At 39.3% G+C, this 19,442-nt stretch overlaps 1 protein-coding gene across 4 annotated transcripts in view; it reads left to right on the top strand.

The window, feature by feature from the left end:
- The window catches only part of LOC117513085 (ankyrin repeat domain-containing protein SOWAHB), a 77,790-nt gene that overhangs the window by 53,991 nt on the left and 4,357 nt on the right, over positions 1 to 19,442 (top strand). For 3 of the 4 annotated variants that reach the window (XM_034173414.1, XM_034173413.1, XM_034173411.1), the window contains 2 exons: positions 1,201 to 1,205; positions 7,563 to 7,636. In XM_034173414.1, coding sequence (XP_034029305.1) covers positions 1,201 to 1,205; positions 7,563 to 7,636 — 79 coding nt within the window. The remainder of the gene's footprint in view (positions 1 to 1,200; positions 1,206 to 7,562; positions 7,637 to 19,442) is intronic. The other variant, XM_034173412.1, reaches the window with a different exon arrangement.

The following is a 19,442-nucleotide window of genomic DNA, read 5'->3' as shown; positions in this document are numbered from 1 at the left end:
GTTTCTTGGATTTGCCAAAAGTTTAGGTATATTTTCTAAAATGTCGTGAGTGCATAGATACAGTGGTTTGAAAAAGTATTCAACCCCTTGGTATTTCACACATTTTAATTTGTTTATGGCATTTCAAATACAAAAAGTAAATCAGGCTTCTCAATATGAAAATTTCTAAAATTATCTTCCTTAGACTCAACATGAAAGTAAATGTCTACAACTTGATATAATTAATTAAAAATATAAAAGCCAAGATGATGGGTTGCATAAATAATCAGCCCCTTTGGTATAATACCTGTAAATAATCAATTTAATTGCCAGTTTTCTTCAGACAAGTCAAGGGATGGATACATGAACATTTCCAAGTCACTGAATATGTCTTGAACATCAGTTATGAAGAAATACAAACAGTATATCACTCTGTGGTAAATCTGTGTGGAGCAGACAGTTCTCAAAAACTAAGTGACTGTGCAAGAAGGAGAAGAGTGAGGAAAGCCACCAAGACACCCAGACAACCCAGAAGAAGTTAGAGGCTTCTGTGGCTGTGATTAGAGAGATTGTGCACAGTGCATGTTTTACATTTTACATCCTCAGTTATACAGCTTCATGATGAAGTGGCACAGAGGAGGGTTTTCTTTCACCAAAACATTAAATCTAGGCTTGCATCTCAGATGTACCTTCTGGCAAATTGTAGCTGAACTTTTAGGTCTACTTTTTAATAAAACCATCCTCTATACCATTATACCTGATGCAAATTAAGTTCAAGACATATTCAGTGACTTGGAAATGTTCATGTATCCATCCCCTGACTTGTCTGAAGAAAACTTGCAATAAAACTGATTATTTACAGGTATTATACCAAAGGGACCCATTACTTATGCAGCCCATCATCTTGGCTTTTATATTTTTAATTAATTTATAACAAGGCTCTTGCTTGCCTCTACTGGTGGTTGGCTCTCACTGCGGTATTGTATCACTTCCTGTTCCGGAGCACAGCGGTGTTTTTCTGTATCTGTTAGCTGTTTAATCTGCGCAGTTAGATTGATCTAGTTACCTAGATAATGATTTGTTTCATAGTGTAATCTTCACGTGCCTTAACTAAAGCACTCCCTCTGCTGAATCACCTCGAAATTATTTACACATTATTCACTTTGCGTGTTTTTAGGAATCCGCTAGCTTAGCGCAGCTACTAGCTCTTAGCCGGTTTAGCATGGTGGCTTCTCCTGTCTCTCCCGCACTTTTCTGCTCTGGGTGTGAAATGTTTAGTTATTCCTCGGCCTCCTTTAGCAGTAATGGTACTTGTAATAACTGTAGCTTATTCGTAGCTTTGGAGGCCAGGCTGGGCGAATTGGAGACTCGGCTCCGCACCTTAGAAAATCCTACAGCTAGCCAGGCCCCTGTAGTTGGTGCAGACCAAGGTAGCTTAGCTGCCGTTAGTTCCCTTCCAGCAGATCCCAAGCAGCCGGGAAAGCAGGCCGACTGGGTGACTGTGAGGAGGAAGCGTAGTCCTAAACAGAAGCCCCCTGTACACCACCAACACGTTCACATTTCTAACCATTTTTCCCCACTCAGCGACACACCCGCCGAGGATCAAACTCTGGTTATTAGCGACTCTGTTTTGAGAAATGTGACGTTAGCGACACCAGCAACCATTGTCAATTGTCTTCCGGGGGCCAGAGCAGGCGACATTGAAGGAAATTTGAAACTGCTGGCTAAGGCTAAGCGTAAATTTGGTAAGATTGTAATTCACGTCGGCAGTAATGGCACCCGGTTACACCAATTGGAGATCACTAAAATTAACATTGAATCGGTGTGTAACTTTGCAAAAACAATGTCGGACTCTCTAGTTTTCTCTGGGCCCCTCCCCAATCGGACCGGGAGTGACATGTTTAGCCGCATGTTCTCCTTGAATTGCTGGCTGTCTGAGTGGTGTCCAAAAAATGAGGTGGGCTTCATAGATAATTGGCAAAGCTTCTGGGGAAAATCTGGTCTTGTTAGGAGAGACGGCATCCATCCCACTTTGGATGGAGCAGCTCTCATTTCTAGAAATCTGGCCAATTTTCTTAAATCCTCCAAACTGTGACTATCCAGGGTTGGGACCAGGAAGCAGAGTTGTAGTCTTACACACCTCTCTGCAGCTTCTCTCCCCCTGCCATCCCCTCATTACCCCATCCCCGTAGAGACGGTGCCTGCTCCCAGACCACCAATAACCAGTAAAAATCTATTTAAGCATAAAAATTCAAAAAGAAAAAATAATATAGCATCTTCAACTGCACCACAGACTAAAACAGTTAAATGTTAAAAGTTAAAAAGTCCCTGTTAGTAAATGATATAATAATTGATCAACATATTGATTTATTCTGCCTTACAGAAACCTGGTTACAGCAGGATGAATATGTTAGTTTAAATGAGTCAACACCCCCGAGTCACACTAACTGTCAGAATGCTCGTAGCACGGGCCGAGGCGGAGGATTAGCAGCAATCTTCACTCCAGCTTATTAATTAATCAAAAACCCAGACAGAGCTTTAATTCATTTGAAAGCTTGACTCTTAGTCTTGTCCATCCAAATTGGAAGTCCCAAAAACCAGTTTTATTTGTTGTTATCTATCGTCCAGCTGGTCATTACTGTGAGTTTCTCTGTGAATTTTCAGACCTTTTGTCTGACTTAGTGCTTAGCTCAGATAAGATAATTATAGTGGGCGATTTTAACATCCACACAGATGCTGAGAATGACAGCCTCAACACTGCATTTAATCTATTATTAGACTCAATTGGCTTTGCTCAAAATGTAAATGAGTCCACCCACCACTTTAATCATATCTTAGATCTTGTTCTGACTTATGGTATGGAAATTGAAGACTTAACAGTATTCCCTGAAAACTCCCTTCTGTTGATCATTTCTTAATAACATTTACATTTACTCTGATGGACTACCCAGCAGTGGGGAATAAGTTTCATTACACTAGAAGTCTTTCAGAAAGCGCTGTAACTAGGTTTAAGGATATGATTCTTTCTTTATGTTCTCTAATGCCATATACCAACACAGTGCAGAGTAGCTACCTAAACTGTGTAAGTGAGATAGAGTATCTCGTCAATAGTTTTATATCCTCATTGAGGACAACTTTGGATGCTGTAGCTCCTCTGAAAAAGAGAGCCTTAAATCAGAAGTGCCTGACTCCGTGGTATAACTCACAAACTCGCAGCTTAAAGCAGATAACCCGTACGTTGGAGAGGAAATGGCGTCTCACTAATTTAGAAGATCTTCACTTAGCCTGGAAAAAGAGTCTGTTGCTCTATAAAAAAGCCCTCCATAAAGCTAGGACATCTTACTACTCATCACTAATTGAAGAAAATAAGAACAGCCCCAGGTTTCTTTTCAGCACTGAGTCAGAGCTCTATTGAGCCGAGTATTCCTTTAACTTTAACTAGTAATGACTTCATGACTTTCTTTGCTAATAAAATTTTAACTATTAGAGAAAAATTACTCATAACCATCCCAAAGATGTATCGTTCTCTTTGGCTGCTTTCAGTGATGCCGGTATTTGGTTAGACTTTTTCTCTCCGATTGTTCTGTCTGAGTTATTTTCATTAGTTACTTCCTCCAAACCATCAACATGTCTATTAGACTCCATTCCTACCAGGCTGCTCACGGAAGCCCTACCATTATTTAATGCTTCGATCTTAAATATGATCAATCTATCTTTATTAGTTGGCTATGTACCACAGGCTTTTAAGGTGGCAGTAATTAAACCATTACTTAAAAAGCCATCACTTGACCCAGCTATCTTAGCTAATTATAGGCCAATCTCCAACCTTCCTTTTCTCTCAAAAATAATTGAAAGGGTAGTTGTAAAACAGCTAACTGATCATCTGCAGAGGAATGGTCTATTTGAAGAGTTTCAGTCAGGTTTTAGAATTCATCATAGTACAGAAACAGCATTAGTGAAGGTTACAAATGATCTTCTTATGGCCTCAGACAGTGGACTCATCTCTGTGCTTGTTCTGTTAGACCTCAGTGCTGCTTTTGATACTGTTGACCATAAAATTTTATTACAGAGATTAGAGCATGCCATAGGTATTAAAGGCACTGCACTGCGGTGGTTTGAATCATATTTATCTAATAGATTACAATTTGTTCATGTAAATGGGGAATCTTCTTCACAGACTAAGGTTAATTATGGAGTTCCACAAGGTTCTGTGTTAGGACAATTTTATTCACTTTATACATGCTTCCCTTAGGCAGTATTATTAGACAGCATTGCTTAAATTTTCATTGTTACGCAGATGATACCCAGCTTTATCTATCCATGATGCCAGAGGACACACACCAATTAGCTAAACTGCAGGATTGTCTTACAGACATAAAGACATGGATGACCTCTAATTTCCTGCTTTTAAACTCAGATAAAACTGAAGTTATTGTACTTCAACTTCAACTTTCAACTTTTTTTTCTTGTATAGCGCCAAATCACAACAAACAGTTGCCCCAAGGCGCTCCACATTGCAAGGCAAGGCCATACAATAATTATGAAACACAGTCTACGTCTAAAGCAACATAACCAAGGGATGGTCCAGGGTCACCCGATCCAGCCCTAACTATAAGCCTTAGCGAAAAGGAAAGTTTTAAGCCTAATCTTAAAAGTAGAGAGGGTATCTGTCTCCCTGATCTGAATTGGGAGCTGGTTCCACAGGAGAGGAGCCTGAAAGCTGAAGGCTCTGCCTCCCATTCTACTCTTACAAACCCTAGGAACTACAAGTAAGCCCGCAGTCTGAGAGCGAAGCGCTCTAATGGGGTAATATGGTACTACGAGGTCCCTAAGATAAGATGGGACCTGATTATTCAAAACCTAATAAGTAAGAAGAAGAATTTTAAATTCTATTCTAGCATTAACAGGAAGCCAATGAAGGGAGGCCAACACGGGTGAGATATGCTCTCTCCTGCTAGTCCCCGTCAGTACTCTAGCTGCAGCATTCTGAACCAACTGAAGGCTTTTTAGGGAACTTTTAGGACAACCTGATAATAATGAATTACAATAGTCCAGCCTAGAGGAAATAAATGCATGAATTAGTTTTTCAGCATCACTCTGAGACAAGACCTTTCTGATTTTAGAGATATTGCGTAAATGCAAAAAGCAGTCCTACATATTTGTTTAATATGCGCTTTGAATGACATATCCTGATCAAAAATAACTCCCAAGATTTCTCACAGTATTACTAGAGATCAGGGAAATGCCATCCAGAGTAACGATCTGGTTAGACACCATGCTTCTAAGATTTGTGGGGCCAAGTACAATAACTTCAGTTTTATCTGAGTTTAAAAGCAGGAAATTAGAGGTCATCCATGTCTTTATGTCTGTAAGACAATCCTGCAGTTTAGCTAATTGGTGCGTATCCTCTGGCTTCATGGATAGATAAAGCTGGGTATCATCTGCGTAACAATGAAAATTTAAGCAATACCGTCTAATAATACTTGGCCCCACAAATCTTAGAAACATGGTGTCTAACCAGATCCTTACTCTGGATGGCATTACCCTGACCTCTAGTAATACTGTGAGAAATCTTGGAGTCATTTTTGATCAGGATATGTCATTCAATGCGCATATTAAACAAATATGTAGGACTGCTTTTTTGCATTTACGCAATATCTCTAAAATTAGAAAGGTCTTGTCTCAGAGTGATGCTGAAAAACTAATTCATGCATTTATTTCCTCTAGGCTGGACTATTGTAATTCATTATTATCAGGTTGTCCTAAAGGTTCCCTGAAAGCCTTCAGTTAATTCAAAATGCTGCAGCTAGAGTACTGACGGGGACTAGAAGGAGAGAGCATATCTCACCCATATTGGCCTCTCTTCATTGGCTTCCTGTTAATTCTAGAATAGAATTTAAAATTCTTCTTCTTACTTATAAGGTTTTGAATAATCAGGTCCCATCTTATCTTAGGGACCTCATAGTACCATATCACCCCAATAGAGCGCTTCGCTCTCAGACTGCAGGCTTACTTGTAGTTCCTAGGGTTTGTAAGAGTAGAATGGGAGGCAGAGCCTTCAGCTTTCAGGCTCCTCTCCTGTGGAACCAGCTCCCAATTCGGATCAGGGAGACAGACACCCTCTCTACTTTTAAGATTAGGCTTAAAACTTTCCTTTTTGCTAAAGCTTATAGTTAGGGCTGGATCAGGTGACCCTGAACCATCCCTTAGTTATGCTGCTATAGACTTAGACTGCTGGGGGGTTCCCATGATGCACTGAGTGTTTCTTTCTCTTTTTGCTCTGTATGCACCACTCTGCATTTAATCATTAGTGATTGATCTCTGCTCCCCTCCACAGCATGTCTTTTTCCTGGTTCTCTCCCTCAGCCCCAACCAGTCCCAGCAGAAGACTGCCCCTCCCTGAGCCTGGTTCTGCTGGAGGTTTCTTCCTGTTAAAAGGGAGTTTTTCCTTCCCACTGTTGCCAAGTGCTTGCTCATAGGGGGTCGTTTTGACCGTTGGGGTTTTTCCGTAATTATTGTATGGCTTTTGCCTTACAATATAAAGCGCCTTGGGGCAACTGTTTGTTGTGATTTGGCGCTATATAAATAAAATTGATTTGATTTGATTTTGAAGAGATTTACTTTCAGTTTGAATCTAAGGAAGATCATTTTAAAAATGTTCATATTGAGAAGCCTGATTTATTTTTTGTATTTGAAATGCCATAAACAAATTAAAATGCGTGAAATACCAAGGGGTTGAATACTTTTGCAAACCACTGTATATAAGTCCATCCCTTCAAGATTTTAATATGATAAATTTCAAACTGAAAGAAGCAGATAATGTGGATAAACTAATTAAAATTTTGTAAACTTTGATGCACCAAAGCTTTTTTATTTAGTATACCATATGTCTGTCTGCTGTCTGGACATGTCTGGGCTTGTTGAGGTAAATAGTCTTATTTTCACATGCATGATGGAAATTAGGAGCAGGTGTGGTTAAAGTTAAATGATTGAAATAAGTGAATGAGCTTGTTTTTTTTAAAGTTTCTTTAATTTACACAGTTCAGATCTGTTAAAATTAATCACTGAAATCTATGAAAAGTAAACAGAACGCAACTTTTTTTTGAACATTGGGGTACTGTAACATACAGATTAGCTGGTGCACAATATTAAATTAGAAAATGTAAAACCATCTAAATGAATACAGCTGCTTAGATATCAGTTCAGTTATTAAAATTAAAAACAAGCTGTTAAATACTAATGAGCAGGTCTTATTCATCAGTTTGTGAAGTTCAACAGGTCTCACTTGATAACATAAAATTAATTTGTATAGCACAGTTTATATGTGAATGCTTTACTTTTAAAAGTAAATACAAAAAAGCTAAAATATATAGTACATTAACAAAAATAAATATTAGAATGTAATTGGACACAAACTGATATAAAATTACAACAAATCCACTGAAAATGGTTTTAATTGCAAATGTGTCAACAAAAGGAAGTAAAAAAGAACACTTAAGTGTTTTTGAATATCTCACACACACAAATATGTGAATTGCCTTCATATAAAACTTTTATTTTTTTAATGCTGTTTTTGTTCCGCAGGGATACACACCTTTACATATCGCTGCTCTACACGGTCACCTGCACATTCTTGACCTCCTCACAGGAACATACGGTAAAAAATGGAACCGCACAAAAAGTGATGATAAATACACATTATAGTTTTGCAGCAGGCTGTCTGTAACTGTCTTACTTAAAAATAAATAAATAAATTGTGTGTGTGTGTGTGTGTGTGTGTGTGTGTGTGTGTGTGTGTGTGTGTGTGTGTGTGTGTGTGTGTGTGTGTGTGTGTGTGTGTGTATACAATAGTGTTCAGAATAATAGTAGTGCTATGTGACTAAACAGATTAATCCAGGTTTTGAGTATATTTCTTATTGTTACATGGGAAACAAGGTACCAGTAGATTCAGTAGATTCTCACAAATCCAACAAGACCAAGCATTCATGATATGCACACTCTTAAGGCTATGAAATTGGGCTATTAGTAAAAAAAAAAAGTAGAAAAGGGGGTGTTCACAATAATAGTAGTGTGGCATTCAGTCAGTGAGTTTGTCAGTTTTGTGAAACAAACAGGTGTGAATCAGGTGTCCCCGACTTAAGGATGAAGCCAGCACCTGTTGAACGTGCTTTTCTCTTTGAAAGCCTGAGGAAAATGGGACATTCAAGACATTGTTCAGAAGAACAGCGTAGTTTGATTAAAAAGTTGATTGGAGAGGGGAAAACTTATACACAGGTGCAAAAAATTATAGGCTGTTCATCTACAATGATCTCCAATGCTTTAAAATGGACAACAAAACCAGAGACGCATGGAAGAATTGGAAAACGACCATCAAAATGGATAGAAGAATAACCAGAATGGCAAAGGCTCACCCATTGATCAGCTCCAGGATGATCAAAGACAGTCTGGAGTTACCTGTAAGTGCTGTGACAGTTAGAAGACGCCTGTGTGAAGCTAATTTATTTGCAAGAATCCCTGCAAAGTCCCTCTGTTAAATAAAAGACATGTGCAGAAGAGGTTACAATTTGCCAAAGAACACATCAACTGGCCTAAAGAGAAATGGAGGAATATTTTGTGGACTGATGAGAGTAAACTGTTCTTTTTGGGTCCAAGGGCCGCAGACAGTTTGTGAGATGCCCCCAAACTCTGAATTCAAGCCACAGTTCACAGTGAAGACAGTGAAGCATGGTAGTGCAAGCGTCATGATATGGGCATGTTTCTCCTACTATGGTGTTGGGCCTATATATCACATACCAGGTATCATGGATCAGTTTGGATATGTCAAAATACTTGAAGAGGTCATGTTGCCTTATGTTGAAGAGGACATGCCCTTGAAATGGGTGTTTCAACAAGACAATGACCCCAAGCACACTAGTAAACAAGCAAAATCTTGGTTCCAAACCAACAAAATTAATGCCTCGCAGATGTGAAGAAATCATGAAAAACTGTGGTTATACAACTAAATACTAGTTTAGTGATTCACAGGATTGTTAAAAAAAAAGCAGTTTGAACATAATAGTTTTGAGTTTGTAGCATCAACAGCAGATGCTACTATTATTGTGAACACCCCCTTTTTCTACTTTTTTTTTTACTAATAGCCCAATTTCATAGCCTTAAGAGTGTGTATATCATGAATGCTTGGTCTTGTTGGATTTGTGAGAATCTACTGAATCTACTGGTACCTTGTTTCCCATGTAACAATAAGAAATATACTCAAAACCTGGATTAATCTTTTTACTCACATAGCACTTAATTTTGTAGAAAAAAAGCAGATCACAGACATGACACAAAACTAAAGTCATTTCAAATGGCAACTTTCTGGCTTTAAGAAACACTATAAGAAATCAGGAAAAAATAATTGTGGCAGTCAGTAACGGTTACTTAGACCAAGCAGAGGGAAAAAAATATGGACTCATTCAATTCTGAGGAAAAAATGATGGAATCATGAAAAACAAAAGAATGCTCCAACACATCACTAGTATTTTGTTGCACCACCTCTGGCTTTTCTAACAGCTTGCAGTCTCTGAGGCATGGACTTAATGAGTGACAAACAGTACTCTTCATCAATCTGGCTCCAACTTTCTCTGATTGCTGTTGCCAGATCAGCTTTGCAGGTTTGAGCCTTGTCATGGACCATTTTCTTCAACTTCCACCAAAGATTTTCAATTGGATTAAGATCCGGACTATTTGCAGGCCATGACATTGACTCTATGTGTCTTTTTGCAAGGAATGTTTTCACAGTTTTTGCTCTATGGCAAGATGCATTATCATCTTGAAAAATGAGTTCATCATCCCCAAACATCCTTTCAATTGATGGGATAAGAAAAATGTCCAAAATATCAACGTAAACTTGTGCATTTATTGATGATGTAATGACAGCCATCTCCCCAGTTGTTTGTATTTGGTCCAGAGTTTAGACACAGCTGACTGTGAACAACCAACATCTTTTGCAACATTGCGTGATGATTTACCCTCTTTTAAGAGTTTGATAATCCTCTCCTTTGTTTCAATTGACATCTCTCGTGTTGGAGCCATGATTCATGTCAGTCCACTTGGTGCAACAGCTCTCCAAGGTGTGATCACTCCTTTTTAGATGCAGACTAACGAGCAGATCTGATTTGATGGAGGTGTTAGTTTTGGGGATGAAAATTTACAGGGTGATTCCGTAATTTATTCCTCAGAATTGAGTGAGTCCATATTTTTTTCCCTCTGCTTGGTCTAAAAAAGTAACCGTTACTGACTGCCACAATTTTTTTTTCCTGATTTCTTATAATGTTTCTTAAAGCCAGAAAGTTGCCATTTGAAATGACTTTAGTTTTGTGTCATGTCTGTGGCCGGTTGATTCCATAATTATTGCCAGGGGTTGTATGTGCATTGAATGACATATCCTGATCAAAAATGACTCCAAGATTTCTCACAGTATTACTAGAGGTCAGGGTAATGCCATCCAGAGTAAGGATCTGGTTAGACATCATGTTTCTAAGATTTGTGGGGCCAAGTACAATAACTTCAGTTTTATCTGAGTTTAAAAGCAGGAAATTAGAGGTCATCCATGTCTTTATGTCTGTAAGACAATCCTGCAGTTTAGCTAATTGGTGTGTGTCCTCTGGCTTCATGGATAGATAAAGCTGGGTATCATCTGCGTAACAATGAAAATTTAAGCAATACCGTCTAATAATACTGCCTAAGGGAAGCATGTATAAAGTGAATAAAATTGGTCCTAGCACAGAACCTTGCAGAACTCCATAATTAACCTTAGTCTGTGAAGAAGATTCCCCATTTACATGAACAAATTGTAATCTATTAGATAAATATAATTCAAACCACCGCAGCGCAGTGCCTTTAATACCTATGGCATGCTCTAATCTCTGTAATAAAATTTTATGGTCAACAGTATCAAAAGCAGCACTGAGGTCTAACAGAACAAGCACAGAGATGAGTCCACTGTCTGAGGCCATAAGAAGATCATTTGTAACCTTCACTAATGCTGTTTCTGTACTATGATGAATTCTAAAACCTGACTGAAACTCTTCAAATAGACCATTCCTCTGCAGATGATCACTTAGCTGTTTTACAACTACCCTTTCAAGAATTTTTGAGAGAAAAGGAAGGTTGGAGATTGGCCTATAATTAGCTAAGATAGCTGGGTCAAGTGATGGCTTTTTAAGTAATGGTTTAATTACTGCCACCTTAAAACCCTGTGGTACATAGCCAACTAATAAAGATAGATTGATCATATTTAAGATCGAAGCATTAAATAATGGTAGGGCTTCCTTTAGCAGCCTGGTAGGAATGGGGTCTAATAGACATGTTGATGGTTTGGATGAAGTAACTAATGAAAATAACTCAGACAGAACAATCGGAGAGAAAGAGTCTAACCAAATACCAGCATCACTGAAAGCAGCCAAAGATAACGATACATCTTTGGGATGGTTATGAGTAATTTTTTCTCTAATAGTCAAAATTTTGTTAGCAAAGAAAGTCATGAAGTCATTACTAGTTAAAGTTAATGGAATACTCAGCTCAATAGAGCTCTGACTCTTTGTCAGCCTGGCTACAGTGCTGAAAAGAAACCTGGGGTTGTTCTTATTTTCTTCAATTAGTGATGAGTAGTAAGATGTTCTAGCTTTACGGAGGGCTTTTTTTATAGAGCAACAGACTCTTTTTCCAGGCTAAGTGAAGATCTTCTAAATTAGTGAGACGCCATTTCCTCTCCAACTTACGGGTTATCTGCTTTAAGCTGCGAGTTTGTGAGTTATACCACGGAGTCAGGCACTTCTGATTTAAAGCTCTCTTTTTCAGAGGAGCTACAGCATCCAAAGTTGTCTTCAATGAGGATGTAAAACTATTGACGAGATACTCTATCTCACTTACAGAGTTTAGGTAGCTACTCTGCACTGTGTTGGTATATGGCATTAGAGAACATAAAGAAGGAATCATATCCTTAAACCTAGTTACAGTTACAGAAAGACTTCTAGTGTAATGAAACTTATTCCCCACTGCTGGGTAGTCCATCAGAGTAAATGTAAATGTTATTAAGAAATGATCAGACAGAAGGGAGTTTTCAGGGAATACTGTTAAGTCTTCAATTTCCATACCATAAGTCAGAACAAGATCTAAGATATGATTAAAGTGGTGGGTGGACTCATTTACATTTTGAGTAAAGCCAATTGAGTTTAATAATAGATTAAATGCAGTGTTGAGGCTGTCATTCTCAGCATCTGTGTGGATGTTAAAATCGCCCACTATAATTATCTTATCTGAGCTAAGCACTAAGTCAGACAAAAGGTCTGAAAATTCACAGAGAAACTCACAGTAACGACCAGGTGGACGATAGATTTTTTTTTTTTTTTTTTTTTTTTTTTTATATAGCGCCAAATCACAACAAACAGTTGCCCCAAGGCGCTTTATATTGTAAGGCAAGGCCATACAATAATGATGTAAAACCCCAACGGTCAAAACGACCCCCTGTGAGCAAGCACTTGGCTACAGTGGGAAGGAAAAACTCCCTTTTAACAGGAAGAAACCTCCAGCAGAACCAGGCTCAGGGAGGGGCAGTCTTCTGCTGGGACTGGTTGGGGCTGAGGGAGAGAACCAGGAAAAAGACATGCTGTGGAGGGGAGCAGAGATCGATCACTAATGATTAAATGCAGAGTGGTGCATACAGAGCAAAAAGAGAAAGAAACAGTGCATCATGGGAACCCCCCAGCAGTCTACGTCTATAGCAGCATAACTAAGGGATGGTTCAGGGTCACCTGATCCAGCCCTAACTATAAGCTTTAGCAAAAAGGAAAGTTTTAAGCCTAATCTTAAAAGTAGAGAGGGTGTCTGTCTCCCTGATCTGAATTGGGAGCTGGTTCCACAGGAGAGGAGCCTGAAAGCTGAAGGCTCTGCTTCCCATTCTACTCTTACAAACCCTAGGAACTACAAGTAAGCCTGCAGTCTGAGAGCGAAGCGCTCTATTGGGGTGATATGGTACTACGAGGTCCCTAAGATAAGATGGGACCTGATTATTCAAAACCTTATAAGTAAGAAGAAGAATTTTAAATTCTATTCTAGAATTAACAGGAAGCCAATGAAGAGAGGCCAATATGGGTGAGATATGCTCTCTCCTTCTAGTCCCCGTCAGCACTCTAGCTGCAGCATTTTGAATTAACTGAAGGCTTTTTAGGGAACTTTTAGGACAACCTGATAATAATGAATTACAATAGTCCAGCCTAGAGGAAATAAATGCATGAATTAGTTTTTCAGCATCACTCTGAGACAAGACCTTTCTGATTTTAGAGATATTGCGTAAATGCAAAAAAGCAGTCCTACATATTTGTTTAATATGCGCTTTGAATGACATATCCTGATCAAAAATGACTCCAAGATTTCTCACAGTATTACTAGAGGTCAGGGTAATGCCATCCAGAGTAAGGATCGGGTTAGACACCATGTTTCTAAGATTTGTGGGGCCAAGAACAATAACTTCAGTTTTATCTGAGTTTAAAAGCAGGAAATTAGAGGTCATCCATGTCTTTATGTCTGTAAGACAATCCTGCAGTTTAGCTAATTGGTGTGTATCCTCTGGCTTCATGGATAGATAAAGCTGGGTATCATCTGCGTAACAATGAAAATTTAAGCAATAACGTCTAATAATACTGCCTAAGGGAAGCATATATAAAGTGAATAAAATTGGTCCTAGCACAGAACCTTGTGGAACTCCATAATTAACTTTAGTCTGTGAAGAAGATTCCCCATTTACATGAACAAATTGTAATCTATTAGACAAATATGATTCAAACCACCGCAGCGCAGTGCCTTTAATACCTATGGCATGCTCTAATCTCTGTAATAAAATTTTATGGTCAACAGTATCAAAAGCAGCACTGAGGTCTAACAGAACAAGCACAGAGATGAGTCCACTGTCCGAGGCCATAAGAAGATCATTTGTAACCTTCACTAATGCTGTTTCTGTACTATGATGAATTCTAAAACCTGACTGAAACTCTTCAAATAGACCATTCCTCTGCAGATGATCAGTTAGCTGTTTTACAACTACCCTTTCAAGAATTTTTGAGAGAAAAGGAAGGTTGGAGATTGGCCTATAATTAGCTAAGATAGCTGGGTCAAGTGATGGCTTTTTAAGTAATGGTTTAATTACTGCCACCTTAAAAGCCTGTGGTACATAGCCAACTAACAAAGATAGATTGATCATATTTAAGATCGAAGCATTAAATAATGGTAGGGCTTCCTTGAGCAGCCTGGTAGGAATGGGGTCTAATAAACATGTTGATGGTTTGGATGAAGTAACTAATGAAAATAACTCAGACAGAACAATCGGAGAGAAAGAGTCTAACCAAATACCGGCATCACTGAAAGCAGCCAAAGATAACGATACGTCTTTGGGATGGTTATGAGTAATTTTTTCTCTAATAGTTAAAATTTTGTTAGCAAAGAAAGTCATGAACTCATTACTAGTTAAAGATAATGGAATACTCAGCTCAATAGAGCTCTGACTCTTTGTCAGCCTGGCTACAGTGCTGAAAAGAAACCTGGGGTTGTTCTTATTTTCTTCAATTAGTGATGAGTAGAAAGATGTCCTAGCTTTACGGAGGGCTTTTTTATAGAGCAACAGACTCTTTTTCCAGGCTAAGTGAAGATCTTCTAAATTAGTGAGACGCCATTTCCTCTCCAACTTACGGGTTATCTGCTTTAAGCTACGAGTTTGAGAGTTATACCATGGAGTCAGACACTTCTGATTTAAAGCTCTCTTTTTCAGAGGAGCTACAGCATCCAAAGTTGTCTTCAATGAGGATGTAAAACTATTGACGAGATACTCTATCTCCCTTACAGAGTTTAGGTAGCTACTCTGCACTGTGTTGTTATATGGCATTAGAGAACATAAAGAAGGAATCATATCCTTAAACCTAGTTACAGCGCTTTCTGAAAGACTTCTAGTGTAATGAAACTTATTCCCTACTGCTGGGTAGTCCATCAGAGTAAATGTAAATGTTATTAAAAAATGATCAGACAGAAGGGAGTTTTCAGGGAATACTGTTAAGTCTTCTATTTCCGTACCATAAGTCAGAACAAGATCTAAGATATGATTAAAGTGGTGGGTGGACTCATTTACTTTTTGAGCAAAGCCAATAGAGTCTAATAATAGATTAAATGCAGTGTTGAGGCTGTCATTCTCAGCATCTGTGTGGATGTTAAAATCGCCCACTATAATTATCTTATCTGAGCTAAGCACTAAGTCAGACAAAAGGTCTGAAAATTCACAGAGAAACTCACAGTAACGACCAGGTGGACGATAGATAATAACAAATAAAACTGGTTTTTGGGACTTCCAATTTGGATGGACAAGACTAAGAGACAAGCTTTCAAATGAATTAAAGCTCTGTCTGGGTTTTTGATTAATTAATAAGCTGGAATGGAAGATTGCTGCTAATCCACCGCCCCGGCCCGTGCTACGAGCGTTCTGACAGTTAGTGTGACTCGGGGGTGTTGACTCATTTAAACTAACATATTCATCCTGCTGTAACCAGGTTTCTGTAAGGCAGAATAAATCAATATGTTGATCAATTATTATATCATTTACCAACAGGGACTTAGAAGAGAGAGACCTAATGTTTAATAGACCACATTTAACTGTTTTAGTCTGTGGTGCAGTAGAAGGTGCTATATTATTTTTTCTTTTTGAATTTTTATGCTTAAATAGATTTTTGCTGGTTATTGGTAGTCTGGGAGCAGGCACCGTCTCTACGGGGATGGGGTAATGAGGGGATGGCAGGGGGAGAGAAGCTGCAGAGAGGTGTGTAAGACTACAACTCTGCTTCCTGGTCCCAACCCTGGATAGTCACGGTTTGGAGGATTTAAGAAAATTAGCCAGATTTCTAGAAATGAGAGCTGCTCCATCCAAAGTGGGATGGATGCCGTCTCTCCTAACAAGACCAGGTTTTCCCCAGAAGCTTTGCCAATTATCTATGAAGCCCACCTCATTTTTTGGACACCACTCAGACAGCCAGCAATTCAAGGAGAACATGCGGCTAAACATGTCACTCCCGGTCCGATTGGGGAGGGGCCCAGAGAAAACAACAGAGTCCGACATTGTTTTTGCAAAGTTACACACCGATTTAATGTTAATTTTAGTGACCTCCGATTGGCGTAACCGGGTGTCATTACTGCCGACGTGAATTACAATCTTACCAAATTTACGCTTAGCCTTAACCAGCAGTTTCAAATTTCCTTCAATGTCGCCTGCTCTGGCCCCCGGAAGACAATTGACTATGGTTGCTGGTGTCGCTAACTTCACATTTCTCAAAACAGAGTCGCCAATAACCAGAGTTTGATCCTCGGCGGGTGTGTCGTCGAGTGGGGAAAAACGGTTAGAGATGTGAACGGGTTGGCGGTGTACACGGGGCTTCTGTTTAGGGCTACGCTTCCTCCTCACAGTCACCCAGTCAGCCTGCTTTCCCGGCTGCTCGGGATCTGCCAGGGGGGAACTAACGGCGGCTAAGCTACCTTGGTCCGCACCGACTACAGGGGCCTGGCTAGCTGTAGAATTTTCCACGGTGCGGAGCCGAGTCTCCAATTCGCCCAGCCTGGCCTCCAAAGCTACGAATAAGCTACACTTATTACAAGTACCATTACTGCTAAAGGAGGCCGAGGAATAACTAAACATTTCACACCCAGAGCAGAAAAGTGCGGGAGAGACAGGAGAAGCCGCCATGCTAAAACGGCTAAGAGCTAGTAGCTGCGCTAACCTAGCAGATTCCTAAAAACACGCAAAGTGAATAATGTGTAAATAATTTAGAGGTGATTCAGCAGAATGAGTGCTTTAGTTAAGGCACGTAAAGATTACACTGGGAAACAAATCGTAATCTAGATAACTAGATCAATCTAACTGCGCAGATTAAACAGCTAACAGATACAGAAAAACACCGCTGTGCTCCGGAACAGGAAGTGATACAATACCACAGTGATAACAAATAAAACTGGTTTTTGGGACTTCCAGTTTGGATGGACAAGACTAAGTGGAAGATTGCTGCTAATCCTCCGCCTCGGCCCGTGCTACGAGCATTCTGACAGTTAGTGTGACTCGGGGGTGTTGACTCATTTAAACTAACATATTCATCCTGCTGTAACCAGGTTTCTGTAAGGCAGAATAAATCAATATGTTGATCATTTATTATATCATTTACTAACAGGGACTTAGAAGAGAGAGACCTAATGTTTAATAGACCACATTTAACTGTTTTAGTCTGTGGTGCAGTTGAAGGTGCTATATTATTTTTTCTTTTTGAATTTTTATGCTTAAATAGATTTTTCAATCAATCAATCAATTTTTTTATATAGCGCCAAATCACAACAAACAGTTGCCCCAAGGCGCTTTATATTGTAAGGCAAGGCCATACAATAATTATGTAAAACCCCAACGGTCAAAACGACCCCCTGTGAGCAAGCACTTGGCTACAGTGGGAAGGAAAAACTCCCTTTTAACAGGAAGAAACCTCCAGCAGAACCAGGCTCAGGGAGGGGCAGTCTTCTGCTGGGACTGGTTGGGGCTGAGGGAGAGAACCAGGAAAAAGACATGCTGTGGAGGGGAGCAGAGATCGATCACTAATGATTAAATGCAGAGTGGTGCATACAGAGCAAAAAGAGAAAGAAACACTCAGTGCATCATGGGAACCCCCCAGCAGTCTACGTCTATAGCAGCATAACTAAGGGATGGTTCAGGGTCACCTGATCCAGCCCTAACTATAAGCTTTAGCAAAAAGGAAAGTTTTAAGCCTAATCTTAAAAGTAGAGAGGGTGTCTGTCTCCCTGATCTGAATTGGGAGCTGGTTCCACAGGAGAGGAGCCTGAAAGCTGAAGGCTCTGCCTCCCATTCTACTCTTACAAACCCTAGGAACTACAAGTAAGCCTGCAGTCTGAGAGCGAAGCGCTCTATTGGGGTGATATGGTACTACGAGGTCCCTAAGATAAGATGGGACCTGATTATTCAAAACCTTATAAGTAAGAAGAAGAATTTTAAATTCTATTCTAGAATTAACAGGAAGCCAATGAAGAGAGGCCAATATGGGTGAGATATGCTCTCTCCTTCTAGTCCCCGTCAGTACTCTAGCTGCAGCATTTTGAATTAACTGAAGGCTTTGTAGGGAACTTTTAGGACAACCTGATAATAATGAATTACAATAGTCCAGCCTAGAGAAAATAAATGCATGAATTAGTTTTTCAGCATCACTCTGAGGCAAGACCTTTCTGATTTTAGAGATATTGCGTAAATGCAAAAAAGCAGTCCTACATATTTGATTAATATGCGCTTTGAATGACATATCCTGATCAAAAATGACTCCAAGATTTCTCACAGTATTACTAGAGGTCAGGGTAATGCCATCCACAGTAAGGATCTGGTTAGACACCATGTTTCTAAGATTTGTGGGGCCAAGTACAATAACTTCAGTTTTATCTGAGTTTAAAAGCAGGAAATTAGAGATCATCCATGTCTTTATGTCTGTAAGACAATCCTGCAGTTTAGCTAATTGGTGTGTGTCCTCTGGCTTCATGGATAGATAAAGCTGGGTATCATCTGCGTAACAATGAAAATTTAAGCAATACCGTCTAATAATACTGCCTAAGGGAAGCATGTATAAAGTGAATAAAATTGGTCCTAGCACAGAACCTTGTGGAACTCCATAATTAACTTTAGTCTGTGAAGAAGATTCCCCATTTACATGAACAAATTGTAATCTATTAGACAAATATGATTCAAACCACCGCAGCGCAGTGCCTTTAATACCTATGGCATGCTCTAATCTCTGTAATAACATTTTATGGTCAACAGTATCAAAAGCAGCACTGAGGTCTAACAGAACAAGCACAGAGATGAGTCCACTGTCCGAGGCCATAAGAAGATCATTTGTAACCTTCACTAATGCTGTTTCTGTACTATGATGAATTCTAAAACCTGACTGAAACTCTTCAAATAGACCATTCCTCTGCAGATGATCAGTTAGCTGTTTTACAACTACCCTTTCAAGAATTTTTGAGAGAAAAGGAAGGTTGGAGATTGGCCTATAATTAGCTAAGATAGCTGGGTCAAGTGATGGCTTTTTAAGTAATGGTTTAATTACTGCCACCTTAAAAGCCTGTGGTACATAGCCAACTAACAAAGATAGATTGATCATATTTAAGATCGAAGCATTAAATAATGGTAGGGCTTCCTTGAGCAGCCTGGTAGGAATGGGGTCTAATAAACATGTTGATGGTTTGGATGAAGTAACTAATGAAAATAACTCAGACAGAACAATCGGAGAGAAAGAGTCTAACCAAATACCGGCATCACTGAAAGCAGCCAAAGATAACGATACATCTTTGGGATGGTTATGAGTAATTTTTTCTCTAATAGTTAAAATTTTGTTAGCAAAGAAAGTCAT

The sequence above is a fragment of the Thalassophryne amazonica genome, chromosome 6 (assembly GCF_902500255.1).
Source record: "Thalassophryne amazonica chromosome 6, fThaAma1.1, whole genome shotgun sequence".
Taxonomy (NCBI): domain Eukaryota; kingdom Metazoa; phylum Chordata; class Actinopteri; order Batrachoidiformes; family Batrachoididae; genus Thalassophryne; species Thalassophryne amazonica.
This window is presented reverse-complemented; position numbering and strand designations above follow the sequence as displayed.